General features: G+C 41.9%; 1 protein-coding gene across 1 annotated transcript in view; it reads left to right on the top strand.

Annotated features, from left to right (window-relative positions):
- The first annotated feature begins 430 nt into the window (after positions 1 to 430).
- The window catches only part of Tspan13 (tetraspanin 13), a 36,261-nt gene continuing 22,296 nt past the window's right edge, over positions 431 to 14,395 (top strand). The window contains exon 1 of the mRNA XM_048339743.1: positions 431 to 724. Within this exon, the coding sequence (XP_048195700.1) occupies positions 662 to 724 (63 nt within the window). The 5' untranslated portion in view covers positions 431 to 661. The remainder of the gene's footprint in view (positions 725 to 14,395) is intronic.

Genomic DNA, 14,395 nt, shown 5'->3' with positions numbered 1-14,395 from the left:
TTTAAATTCATTCCCCGCCCCCTTTCATTTGCTTCTAGTTCATTTTGTCTTTTAATTCATTCTTTCTCTTCCTTCCTTTTTTTCATTCAAGCAATGTCAGGTGCTTAATTTTGAAATTTCATTCAAAATGGTGCCACGTCATCCGTCCAGTCCAAGAAGAGGTGCTGTCACAACTCTCGCTGCCAGCGTGGATCTCCTCTCCGAGGAGCCCCGCCCCCAGCTGCTCACCTGCTCCTGGGGAAATGACCCAGGCTGCTGTCCCAAGCCCTGGCCAGGGCCTCCCCGTCGGCCAGCACCCGCCCCTCCCCGGAGCTCAACACCTCCCCGCCTCTCCCGGATCCCCGCTCGCCCAGCGCATTTATTTGCATATTTCTACCTTTGTTCCCTGGCAGCGACCAATCAGCTCGCGGGGAGAGGCGGGTGGCTGGGCGGGGCTGGCGACCGGGCTGTAGCTGCTGCGGCCGCAGGTTCCCGAGCGGTTTGGAGCTGCCGCGGGCGCGCCGCGCACTGCAGACCCCAACCCCAATCCCAGGCCTCTCACCGGCCGCCGGCGCTTCGGCCCCCTCCCTAGCCAGCTCCCGAAGGACAGGACTAAAGCAGCTACCCGGGAAGCTCCGCCGAATCGAATTTACCCACAGCTTGCCGGCAACCAGTCACCAAGATGGTTTGCGGGGGCTTCGCGTGCTCCAAGAACTGCCTGTGCGCGCTCAACCTGCTGTACACCGTGAGTCTCTCTAGTCCGTGGACGGGCGGGGGCGGGGCGGGCTTTGCACCTGCTTGGACGCCCCTGGGCCTCGCCTCAGCCTACGGTCAGACTGTTTTGCCTCATCGCGCACCACCTTCTAGTCTTCCCACGTCCTGCGGGTCCCCGGCTTCGCCATCACTGTGCCCGCCTGGGGCTGGGCGTCCGGGCCTGTCGCAGTCTCTTCCTTTTCCTTCTTTGTGAAGCTGGCTGGCCTCGTCCCTGCCTCAGTGTTCCACCCCGCCCCCTCACCCACCGTCTGTTTTTTTTTTTTTTTTTCTCCCTTTTCCCATTTAATCAAACCTTCCCATTTTTTCCACCCCCATCCATCCCTTTTATCGTTCCAATCCCATCTGGAGCGGATTTGGAGGCGGGATCGCCGCCTGAGGTTTGAGCAGTTTTTTTTTTTTTTCTTTCTTTCTTTTTACCCTAGCGAGATCTGAAATTGACGAGGCAGCAGCATATGGCTGGGGTGCTTCTCAGCTCCGTGAGCTCTTGCGATTTGAATGGAGGCCACCGAGTTAGGTTCACTGGACACCCGCAGCTTCTCAAGTTTTGTTTCATGCTTACATAAGGGATGCTTTTTTTTGTGTCTTCGTTGATGTGATCGCCAGTTTTACTAATACTTAATACTCCCCCCCCCCAACACACACCCCACCCCGTTATCAAGATCCCAACTCCATTTTAGGCCAAGCCTCCACCCAAGTCCTCATTCTCCTCAGCCGCCGCCCCCCCTCCCCCCCAGTTTTGACCTCTTAGTTTCAGCGCTGCTGATTCTTTGTGATTTTTTTCCCCCCTTTGAGGCACAATTCTGGGTGAATAGGAGGAGGAAGAAGTTACTGGTTATTGAATGACTGCGGCATGACCAGGTTTTCCATGTGCGATATTCGTTCGTCATTCTGATAAGCAAGGGGTTGTCTGAATATGATAGGTATGATAACAGACACACACACAAAATGTTTTAATAAGTTTTGTAGCTGGTGGGCATGAGGGGTACCTATGCTGTGGAATCCAGATCTTTCTACTGGCTGCTTCTACTGAGAAGAAACTTCCTCTTTTGTCATCATCCCTCCATCCAGCTCTTGCTCCCTTCTATAAATATACCTGGTGTTTTGCAGCCCCCACCCACCCTGAAAACAAACCCAGTTCCAGTTCCCTTGCATTAGCAGAGAGCTAGGCCATCTATACAAGCTTAGGTTACAGGCTTGGAATGGAGAGGATGCCTTGAGGTCACCAAAACAGGGAGAGAGAAGACACTAGGTCATTTTACCATTAGTGGGGGTGGGGTGGGGGGAAGGGGGAGGAGAGCAAGGGAGAGAAAAGCAGGATAGAAAGCTGCTTTTCTAGCCAGAGAGTAGAAAGTTGTCAGCAGGGTTGCTAATGATAGAACACTTGGTGGTATGTTTCTTGTAATTGCAGATGTGTGTCAGGTTCCAGATCAAAATTCACCTGCTTTACCTTTAGTATGCTTACTTATCTCATTGTTTATTAAGTAAACATGAGTTAAGTATTTTAATAGCACAAATGATCTGCTTGGGGCTTTGTATTTTCTCAATTTGGGGCCCTGGCTTCTTTTTTTTTCCCGTCTCTTCTGCCAATGATTTAGTCATCTGCCCACCAGACACTTAATCTTACAGTGTCTGCTTACACACAATAGAGTGTCTGCTTTGCACACGTACTTGGCCAAAGAGTCCGTATAGATGAATGTGGAATGCCAACGACTTTTTTTAAAAGCAAATAATTTTCAAGCCAAGTGCTATTGCTTTCAAGATACATTATTTCTGGTTGTATTTACAATGTTTCTCAAAGGCAAGGAGGAAGAAGGTTGATTTTTAAAGGTGCACATTGAGACTAATGTCTGTTCTGAATCATTGTCCCTCAAAGTGTGCTCTGCAGTAAAACATAACTAATTGGAAATTTATGGGACTATAAAAATAGCTCTTTAAAATCCTAGGAATTTTTGAAGGGACATTTATTAAAATAAGTTAGTGCCTATCTTTATTTATTTTTTAAATTTAACTTTATTGACAAGGTGATGTTCAGAGAGAGTACAGTTACATAATAAGGTAGTGAGTACATTTCTTGTCTTATTTGTTACACCCTCCCTCATTTTTCTTTCCCTTCTCTAGTTCAGTAAGTGTATATACCATATCCAGTGTATACACTGTTAAATTGGGTAAATAACTAGTTCAACAGTTTAAATAAAGAGATGAATAATAGGCAAAAGTTAGGCTAGACATTAAATAGTAGTGAATTTTTTATTTTTATTTTTGTTGGTTGTAGGGTTTGAACTCAGGGGCAACACCCTGTCCCTGAGCTTCTTTTGCTCAGGGTTAGTGCTCCACCACTTTGGGCTACAGCTCTACTTCCGTTTTTCAAGTTAATTGTAGATAGGAGTTTCATAGACTTTCATGCCTGGGCTGGCTTTGAACCGTTATCCTCAGATCTCAGCCTCTTGAATAGCTTAGATTATGGGTGTCAGCCTTATGCCAGTACTGGGGCTTGAAATCAGGGCCTCTGTGCTTTCCTTTAGTTTTTTCACTCAAGGCTGCACTCTGCCACTTAAGCCACAGGGTTTTGCTGGTTAATTGGAGGTAATGGTATCACAGAGTTTCCTTCTGAGGCCGACTTCAAACTGCAGTTCTTAGATCTCAGCCTTCCCTGGAGCTAGGATTAGTGTTAGGAGCTACTGGCACTTGACTTCCTTCCTGTATTCTATTTTTCTCTGTCAGTGCCACTGAAGCATGCGCTGGGTTGGGTTTGAAGCCATCTCTGAAAGTGATAGGACCTGAGCTACACGAAGGAGTGGAGTAGAGGGTGTAGAGGCTAGGACTGCCTTTCACCTCATCACTATAGTGTTGGAGCATTTTCCTGAGGAGCTTTGGGTTTGAACAGCTAAGCCCTGTACATCCTCAGGTAGTCTAAGGAGTTTTGAGATTTGGGCTGTATTCAGGATTAGTCCAGAAAGCAGGATGCTAAAACAAGTTAAAAGGCACTTCTCCATATGTGTTTTAGAAGTTTGGTGACTAGGCTGAGGTAATGGTTGGTTTTTGTCACTTCTTTTTGTCAGTAGTGGGGCTTGAACTTGGCCTGGGCATTGCCCCTGAGTTCTTTTACTCAAGGCTAGTGTTCTACCACTTTGAGTCATAGATCCACTTTCTACCTTACTTTATTAAGTTATGGAGATCACCAATACAGAATAACCTTAATTTATTTTAATTTTTAAAATTTTTTGTAGTTGGTTGTGGGACTTGAATTCAGGGGTTAGGCTGCCCCTGAGCTTTTGTTTTTGCTCAAGACCAGTGCTACCATTTTGAGCCACAGTGCCACTTCTAGTTTTCTGATAATTAAATTGAAGATATGAATCTCATGGACTTTCCTGAAAGGGCTGGCTTCCAGCTACAATTCTCAGATCTCAGCCTCTTGAGTAGCTAGGAATATAGGCATGAGCCACTGGCACCAGGCATGACCTTAATTAAATTGTATAGTATATGTACACAATTTGTAAGTGGGCGAGAAAAGAGGGAAGCTACAGACTGTGTGTGTGTGCATTCTAGTACTTGGACTTGAACTCAGTGTTTGGGTATGGTGGCTTAGCTGTTTCACTCAAGGCTGGCACTCTACCACTTGAGCCACATCTCCACTTGTGACTTTTGGATGGTTAATTGGATCATGGACTTTTCTCCCTAGACCAACTTCAAACCATGATCCTCAGATCTCAGCCTAGGCAAGTAGCCAGGGTTGCAGGTATGATCCAGCAGTGCCCAGCTTAGAAGTTATGACCTCTTCCTGAATCTTCCTGGTGTTGTAATGGAGAGGATGACTTGCTTCAAAACTTCCTGTATTTACAGATAATAAATAAAAACACATTAGTCTATAAATATGGTTGCATGCCTATTGTGGACCTCTTTCTGTTTTCACAAATCAAACAGGGCTTGAAAGTCCCTGGGTTTCCATGAAGCCTGTTTATTTACCTCCTTTTCTCCATATGATCTCAAGAACTGAGTTCAGTCAGTAAACATTTGTCTATTGTGTGCACTCTATTTAAAGAACTATGGGAAATAAACAGAGACTAAGAACAATACTGGCACAGTGAGGCAGGCTCTAGTTGTAGAAATTAGTGGTGAATTGTAGGTGTCATAAAATTTAAGACCGGGGAAGATTTTTTTGGTTAGAAATCAGCAAGGAATGGTTGAATTTGGGGAATTTGCAAATAGTGGGAATGCTAGGTTATAATTGTAAATTAACTCTAGTTCAAGAAGTTGATTTATTTTCAATAGCCTATTAAAATGAATGCATACTATAATTACATGTTATATGATTGTTTAAGATTGAAAATATTTTCATAAATAGAAATTTTAAAGAATACGTAGTGATTTGTTGAGAAATGTAGTACATATGGAATGTGTAATAAAATTTGAAACATTTTGAAGCTTAGCAATTTTTTTTCTAGCATTGAAGCTTAAACCCAGGGCATTACAAATGTTCTAAGAATTACCAGTCCTACATTATACTGATTATATCCCTTATTATATCATTCCAATCCTGCATGGAAGTTTTGGAATACAGCTTCCTGTTGTTAACCAGACAGATAGCTCTGTTTGAATAGATGACTGTTAAATAGAAACAGTGAAAAATATTTCCAGAAAGATATTTACTGTGCTGCAATATTAAGGAGTTGTACTGCCAGAGTATGTATAAATATATACAAGGATAAAATATATCTGAGTCTTAACTTTTCAGGAAAGTAAGGGTAGAAAATAGTCTTAGAATGAGTATTTCAGAAATTTTAGTTCTGTTTCTTTAAGTGCTCATCTAAAATCCAAGTTTTCTTGTACATGTTTTTCCTTTCTAGTGTGTGTGTGTGTGTGTGTGTGTGTGTGTGTTTTCCCCACTGTAACTTTGAGAAAAGTCCTCATGCAGTTTTGAAAGCACATGAGTTTTTATTAATTAATATCATGCCTGTTATCATAGCTTCTCAGGAGACTGAGATCTGAGGATTGTAGTTAAAGTTAATCTAAGCAGAGAAGTCATGAGACTTATCTCCCAATTAACCAGCTTGTAGCTGGAGTAGAGCTGTGGCTCAAGTAATAGTATGCCAGCCTTCAATAAAAAAAGCTAAAGAAGAGCAGAGATCCTGAGTTCAAGCCACCCACCTCATTCTAAAATTGAGATGCATTTTATTGTTGATAAAAAGTTGTTCGAGCATGGTGCCTCACACTTGTACTCCCAGCTACTCAGGAGGTGGAGATCAGAATGTAATGAAAGCTCTTTTCTATCAAAGTAGTTTGCTTCCATTCTGTTAATTTTGTGAGAATTGTTTTTCTGAAAAGTTCCTGCTTTGGCCAGTTAACTTGGCCCTTTTTCATTAAATTGATTTATATACTTTTCCTGTACTGCTACACTCTAATTGACACATCCTGTTAGAAGCTCCTTGAATGTTAGCTACATCCTTTTTATTAACACATCCTTTTGCAGACTGTGAACCAGAACTAAGTCATTGGAGCAGAGGGGCAGGGCCTGCTGGGTTAGGGGTAAAAAGGGAGCAGGCTGCCTGCTCTGTGTGCTTGCTTGCCAGATTTTGGCTGATGGTGCCCTGTCCCTCTGCAGAAGTAAACTTTGCCTTGCTGAGTTCATTTTGAATTGGTATCCTTGCTCATTTACCATGCTCCAAATCCCAGGCAATTTTTTAACAAGAAGGACCATGCTTCTAAGCCAAGTGGGACAAAAAATTAGCAAGACCTATCTCAACAAATAGGCCATGTAGTCTGTAGCCAGGTCTGTAGTCATAGCAACAGCAGGACGCATAGGGTTTATAATCCTAGGCTGGCCCCACCAGGCCTTTCCCTGTGGGCAAAACAACAACCAAAACCCTGAAGCAAAAAGGGCTGGACCTGGACCATGGCTTTAATGTTAGAGTGTTTGTCTAGTATGTGCAAAACCCAATTTAAAACCCCAATACTAGCAAAATAAATAAATATGCAGGAAGTTTCTGATAAAAATATGCCCATGTAATATATGAGGAGAAAAATACTGAGGTTATGAGGGAAACTTAGTTCTTCCAATTCTATGCATGTTTTATTTGGTCTTTAGTTTATTTATTTATAAAATGGGTGATATTTTCCATTATTTCCTCCTCCTGGGATTGTATTGAGGAAAATTATATCTATAACTTATTTGGATTTGCTACAGAAACAAATTAAGTTGCTACAGCTTTGGGTGGAAAATGTTGAATTATTTCCAACTTCTGAGTTATAAACCAGCCTGCTGTGATGGAAAGGTTTGCAAGCTGTTAGGATTCTGAACATGTTTTATTAGATCAACAGGTTTACAGAAGGCAGGAGTTTCCTTTCAATAAAAATATGTCAGTTGTAAAGAAAAAAAAATGTCTGTGGTATGGTATACATTCAGGTTTATAATTTAAAATTTTAGCACTATGTTTTTTATTTTCTTGACTCTTGGTCTCATCATTAGGATGTTAGAAAAAACTATGATTGTGTTCCGCTTCAACTCCCCAATCAGCTGAAAAAGTTAAGTATTTGAGCTGAAGCAAAATCTCCTTATTTCACTTCCTCTCAAATACGACTCTTGCCATTTCTCACAGCCGTCTTTCAAACTATTCTGCTTTAATAATTTAATGTGTGATTAGACTTGTGGTATTATCAATCGGTAGTTTAAATGATTCAGTTGGTGGATGAAAATTATTTGGCAATTTGCAGAATCTAGAATCTCCTCCAGAGGATATTCTTATGGCCATATTTATAATCTCATGTGACAGATATGTTAAAAATACCATAACAAGAATATCTTTCATGTCTTTTTTTCTTGAAATGCGCTAATTGACATTTGAGATTTACATGGGTTTTGGTGATCTCATGATGGGTGCCATTTCACACTTTTTGTTTCTGGTGAAGGCAGGTTCTATTTGCTGCCTTTTCTATCAAATTTTACCTGAATCATTTCCAATTCATTCACGCCTGTATGACTAATCCAAACTCACTTCTACTACATGTGAAAACTCTGAGTGAATCTAAATTCTTTAGCATTCCATTCTGCATCTTTTACCCCCAGCAGTAGTGTATGTTACTTTTTATCATTTACTTCCCTTGAGTTCTGCATGCCTTAACCTTTCCTACTTGTTTGTCTCTGTCAACCCGTGCCTTACTTTGCTCTCTGTGTGTTTGTGAAAGAGAGAGAGAGAGGGAGGAGAGCGAGAAGAGAGCCAATATGGGCTTGAACTAGTTAGTACCAGGCACTAGTCCATAGCTTTTTTGCCTAATGCTAATTGGGCCACAGCTATTGACTTAATTGTCTAGGGTGGCTTCAAACTGTGATGCTAAGATCCCAGCCTCTTGAGTAGCTAAAATTACAGGTGTGAGCTACTTGCACCTGGCCCCCTACTCCCTCTTTGGAAAATTCTTTAATAAAACCTCTTCAGTTAGGAAGAATTTTTACTTTGAAGTTTGCTGTCTGGGCTGAGAACTGGGGCTGAAGCATGCTTGCAGCCCTAGCTACTTAGGAGACTGAGATGTAGAAGATCAGAGTTCAAAACAAGCTTGGGCAGAAAAAATCCAGAAAAACACCATTTCCACAACTAATCAGCAAAGAAAGCAGGGTTGAAAGTGTAACTCAAGTGGTAGAGGTCCACCTAAGCAAAGAAGCTAAGTAAGTACTAGGCCCTGTCTTCCAGCTTCAGAACATCCTCTCCTATCCCCACAAAAAACCCCACAAAATCCAAACAAACAAAACACACACATACACACACACACACACACACACACACACACACACACACACACATCTCTGGCATCTTAGTGATGTCCCAGTGGAATTCAGGGAGGTGAAGGGCATGCATGTGATACATTAAAATAAAATTCTTACCTAAATTTTGTAGTAGCTAATTCTACCTTACAATGAGAGCTGGTATGATCAGATTTGCTTTTATTCTGTCTTTGTCAATGACCAACCCAGTTCTCTGTTGTTGAAGATTGCCTTGGGCCTGTTTTTTTTCTCTTGCTGGAGCACACATTTCTTGGTGGCAGAGGTCATGACTTCTCTAGGGCCTATTTTTCCCTCTTGTAATTATATTATGTTTACTAACACAGAGCTTCTGTTCTCTAACTTCCTGAACTGAATTTGCAGACTTGGCTGTCCCCTTTTCTAGCTTATCTTCATAGGTAAATGCCGTATAAGAAAAATTTATGAAAAATGATTATTTTCTTTTAGCTCATAATGATTCAAAGTAAAGTCAGGACTGGGGGGTGGGGGGTGAGGGGTGGGTTAGCTCAGTGATAAAGCACTTGCCTACTATCTCAGACTCTGGGTTTGATTTCCAGCACTGTGACACACACACAGCAAGCAAAAGTTACAGACTAGATGCTTCCTGAGTGTGTACTACCACATGTGGCCTCCAATTCATTTTTAATTTTTTTGTGTGTGGCATTGGATTGCATATGTGAGATAAACACACTATCACATCAGGCTAACCCTACCACACTCCCTTAAAACAAAACAACAACAACAACAACAAAAGTTAGCATTAGATTACAGGGCCCAGGCCCTGAATTCAAGCTCCAGGACTAGTAGCGAAAGAGAGAGGTGTGGGACGGGGAGGGAGTTTGCTTGTCACTGTAGAATGTCCTGTGTTTTGAAATGCTTTTTTGTTGTTGTTGTTGTTCTATTTGTGGTGGTCAGACTTCAACATGTCCTACAGCCTGTCCCATGAGCATATTTACTTATCCAGTGAAATTGTAAACTGTATTATAATTGTTATTGAGTGGGATTCCTTATTTGTAGTCTAGCAGAAGTGTGGTATAAGATAAACCCAAGTCATTGTCTTGCCTTTATTTATTCTAATCATGCTATAAATTGAGCAGCACATAATAATAAATAAAACCAAGATGCCCTAACTTCATGGAGCTTATATTTATGACAGAAGACAGATAATAAACAAGTTAATAAGTGATAGATCCTTCTTGAACAGAAAAAAATAGTCATACCACCAAGAAAGAAGCAGAGTAAGAGGACTGAAGTAATGCTGGGTGTCGTGTTGGTATGGAGGGTGCTCATACTTGGCCTGCTTGGGAAGACCATGTTGGAGGAGAGGTTGGAAGGAAATGAAGGACAGGTATCTGGGCAAAGTTTTGAGCTAGAACAATGGCCTTTGAAAAGACCTCATGGGAGAATTCCTTATTTGTGTAAGGGATGAAGGAATGGCGTGTGGCTGGGATAGAACCAGTCAGCAGGTGTAGGAAAGGATGCTGATGAACCTGTAGAGTCCAGATTGCAAATGGCTTGGAGACTTTTATAAAGACTTGAGCTTGGGGACATTCTTGGCAATTTGAGGCTTTAGAGGTGACAGTCTGATTAGTGTGAGAATGGAGGCCCAGGCTGTAAAGTAGGTATATGAGGCAGTATGGAACATTAACTGTGAAATTGAAAGAAAAAAAAGATAAAATCTGGGCCCCTTTTGAGGAAGAAGCCAGTTGAACTCCTGATGGTTTGGATTTTCATTCCAGAGTCTTTACTGCTATAGCTTTATTGTTAGCTGCTTGGGCCATAAGCATGACTCATCTGTGACTTATCTCTTTTTCTCACACATCATTACCAACTTTGAGGGGAGAAGGCTACTAAGAGATGGGCAGTCATTCATCTGTCAGCATTGAGAATGTTATTTCCTCAGTTGGAACTGGATGACGTCAATATGTGAGTGACAGGAGCTACAGAAGGGGTGGGGTCTATGGACTGATATTTATTAAAACTCAGAGATACAAGGCAGATTCTGTAAAGGGCTGAGAAAGGAGTAGCTGGTTGTGGAAGAGGAAAACTTTGAGAGAGTTTGGTGTCCTAGAAGCCAGATGTAGATGTGTGTCAAGGAGATAAAATTGGATGTAGGTGTTACATGCTGCTGATCAGATGAGAACTGAGACCTTTAATTCTTCTATTTATTTATTTATTTGTTTATTTATTTATTTATTTTTGCTTGTCCTGGGCCTTGGACTCAGCGCCTGAGCACCATCCCTGGCTTCTTCCCGCTCAAGGCTAGCACTCTGCCACCTGAGCCACAGCGCCCCTTCTGGTCGTTTTTCATATATGTGGTGCTGGGGAATCGAACGAGAGCTTCATATGTAGGAGGCAAGCACTCTTGCCACTAGGACATATTCCCAGCCTGTTGGGGATTCATCTTGGCCTTAAGGGGGGGGGGGAAGGGCCAGGAGAGCGCTCCCGAGATGCCGCCCTTCCCCCAGGCAGTGTGGAAGTGAGCCACACCTATCTCCTTCTGGGTCTGGAACCAGAGGGGTAGCTTTGAGACCATCCCCCACCTTGCGCCAGCGAGCACACAGGGCGGTACTATGGGAAGTGACGTTAGCCCATGAGGGAGGTCCTTGGGAGCGGCTCTTGGAAGGACAAGCTCGCCAGCCTATTGCAGCTCATGCTCAATCCTTGGTCATCACTACTATATTACTGTGAACCCCTCCCGAATAAACCGGATTGCTCTCCGAAGCGTCTCCGAGATCCGTCTCCGCTTGGCTTCCTTGGTGGGTAAGGAGGGAGGAAAAGGGGATCTCGTTCAGCCACATGCACCTTAGGCTAGCCCGTGTCGCTCCACCTTGGCCGCCTGCTGGTCAGGTGCCCAGGGGAGAGGGTGAAAAGGGGAGCACTGATAAGGGAGTAAGCTTAGCATCCCCGAACCAGGGGAGGTAAATCTAGCCTGGCACCAGCCCTAATTCTTTAATTTAGCAGTGAAAAAAATGATTGAAAATAGCAGGTAAACTATCTCCTATCAACAACAAGGATCTTGTCTCAATTATTTCTTTGTCCTGAGTTGCAGTAGTGCATATGGTCAGTATTAGTTACTAAAAGGGCAGGGTTGTTCTGCCTATAAGTCCATTTATTTTTCAGAACTTCTCCAGAGAAGGAAAGGCCAGGATGGAGTTAGAACTTCTCGGTGGCTGTGGATGCTATTTCCAATTATTTGACCTTGGAAAATGACAAATTAGGGTATTTTCCCCCTTAATAATATCTTTCCCAGAGTTGTACATTTTTTAAATTTTTTATTGGGTTTAAGACACAACATATATCTTACAGTACACATTTTAACTTTCACAAGGATGAAAATTATCATTCTATATAGCTTACAAAGTCTACGAACTTCAACAATGAGTCATTTCCTCCATTTTGGATGATATATACATTACTTTCCTTTTGTTTAGTAACATCTGTTCCCTCTTTCACCCATTCCTTCCTTTCCATTCTCACTTATGAGTTGCTTAGTTCACTTTCATCAGTGTTCAATGTCCCCTCTGCTATATTATTAATATTATTATTTTCACACACTTCATACTCATTATGTGTCCTCTTTTCTTTTTACTGTAATTTGGTATCTTGAGACCTGTTCACTTTGTTCTATCTCTGCATTTTAATTCTAACACCCGCATATCAAGGAGACCATACACCATTTGTCTCTCTGTTCCTGGCTTGTCTCACTCAACATGACTTGTTCTATTTCCATCCATTTTCTAGCAAATGCCATTATTTTATCCTTTCTAATAGTAATGTAAAATTCCACTACATATAGGTAGCACATTTTTCTAATCCATTCATCTGTAGTGGGGCATCTGGGTTGTTTCCATATCTTGGCTACTATGAATAGTGCAGAAATGAACATGGAGGTGCAGGTGTCCTTGTAATATCCTGGCCCTCTTGTTCAGGATAGATACGTAAGAGTGGTATGTCTGGGTCGTAGTGTATGCCTATGTTTAGTTTTTTAAGGAGCCTCCAGACTGCTTTACAGGGTGGTTGTACTAGTTTACATTCCCACCAGCAGTGCAGTAGGGTTCCTCTTTCTCCACATTAAGAGTTACATTTTTGTCCATTGTGCCTAGTAAACATCATACCAATGACACAATAGAGAACCGTGAGGAAAAATCTGTATAAGAACACTTCAGGTTTTTGTACCATTTGAAGAATAAGTACAATAAGAGGACTGAGGTTTTGGCTTCAACACTAAATATCTAACTATTTAGCAATATCTAGGTTATTTATAGAGGCTTCACATTTTTGTTCAGATGTTTGTCATCCTGGAAGTACATCAACATGCATGATCTTCTTTGAATTGCTGTTCAGTTTTCCACATTCAAAACTTGAGAACAGAGTTCAGTTTTCATAGTGTCAATCCTCATTGATGCTGAAGCATGTAAAAGGAGCTGTTCTGGGGCTTTTGTTTTCTTTTACATTGTGAAATGATGCAGTTTTGCATTTTGGCAGTATAGTCCTCCTTTATCTTAAGAATAATGGCTTTAAATTTTCTTACCTTCCACTGTTGTCATCTTTCCTTTTTGCTTTAGTGCTTGCAAAACATTTATTGCATAATTTAATTGCAGCACAATTTAATTATGGCATTTAATCTAGTTTTTTTTCAGGTGTCTTGTTACTTATTCTCTTAGGATTTTGACAATAAGAACTAATTGTATCTGGCATCTTATCTTTTTCTCACCTTCTTGAAATGTGACTGTAATGAAACAATGAAAATATTTTGTATGTTGCATAAACAGAATAATCTGGAACATCATTACAGTGAATTTTTTTTTGCCCACCGATTATCATATAGCCTCTGGAGTACCATGTCCTTAAATTATAGCATGCAGTATCCATGAGATCTACCTAAACTATATTTTGTGACCACTTCAGTACTAGTCTCTGAGCCATACACTAGGAATACAAGATCAACAGGTGCCTTGATTATGTGGCACTTAGAGGGTGAGGGCTCCTGAGAAGAATTCAAAGTGTGATGGGATGGGAAGAGGCAGCTAATGAAGTACCTTCAGTATAGAGTGGGATTTCACATCCTGGTATGGGAAACTTTAGGAATATAAACTTTATCCTACAGCAAGAAACAAAGGATAGCTGCTATGGGAATGACTGAACCTGACTGGCTTTTTAAAAAGTGCAATATATTTGTTTCTTACTGTGTTTTCTGCTGCTGTAACACAGTACTGCAGTTTGAGTACCTTATAAGGAAATTAATTTCTCATTTTTCAAGAGGAAGGAGAGTCTAAGGATGGAGGGCCTCATGAGGGTCTTCTTGCTGCATGACAGCATTGAAGAAGGAGTTACATGGCCAGAGAGCAGGAGTTTGCAAACTCCGGCCACTTCTTTTCATAAAGCCGCTAACCCCATCCTAGGGGCCCCATCCTGGAAACCTCATTGAATTGGAATTGTCTTCCAAAGCTCCCACCTCCAAATGCCATCAACCTATGAATTTCAGGGGGACACAATCAAGCCATAAAAGTTGAGTTCAGAGCCAGGCAGTGGGGCTCACGTTTGTAATCCTAGCTTCTCAGGAGGCTGAGATCTGAGGATTGCCATTTGAAGCCAACCCAGGCAGGAAAGCCTATGAGCCTTTTCTTTCTGATTAATCACAGAAAAATCTGGAAGTGGCTCTGTGGCTCAAGTTGTAGAGTGCTAACCTTGAGCAAAAAGGGAGCTCAGGGACAGTGCCCAGGACCAGAGTTCGACCCCCAAGACACCCCCCCCCCCCGCAAAAAAGAAAGGAATAAAGAAAAAAAGGGAAAAAAGATGAGTTCAGTTGCAAGTAGTAGGATTGTAGCTATACTGCTGCTTAAAATGGTAAGGGTTATTGTTGTCAGGCTG

Source organism: Perognathus longimembris, chromosome 2 (assembly GCF_023159225.1).
Source record: "Perognathus longimembris pacificus isolate PPM17 chromosome 2, ASM2315922v1, whole genome shotgun sequence".
In the NCBI taxonomy this organism is placed as follows: domain Eukaryota; kingdom Metazoa; phylum Chordata; class Mammalia; order Rodentia; family Heteromyidae; genus Perognathus; species Perognathus longimembris.
Note: the sequence above shows the minus strand (reverse complement) of the source record. Positions and strands in the feature narration are given on the sequence as shown.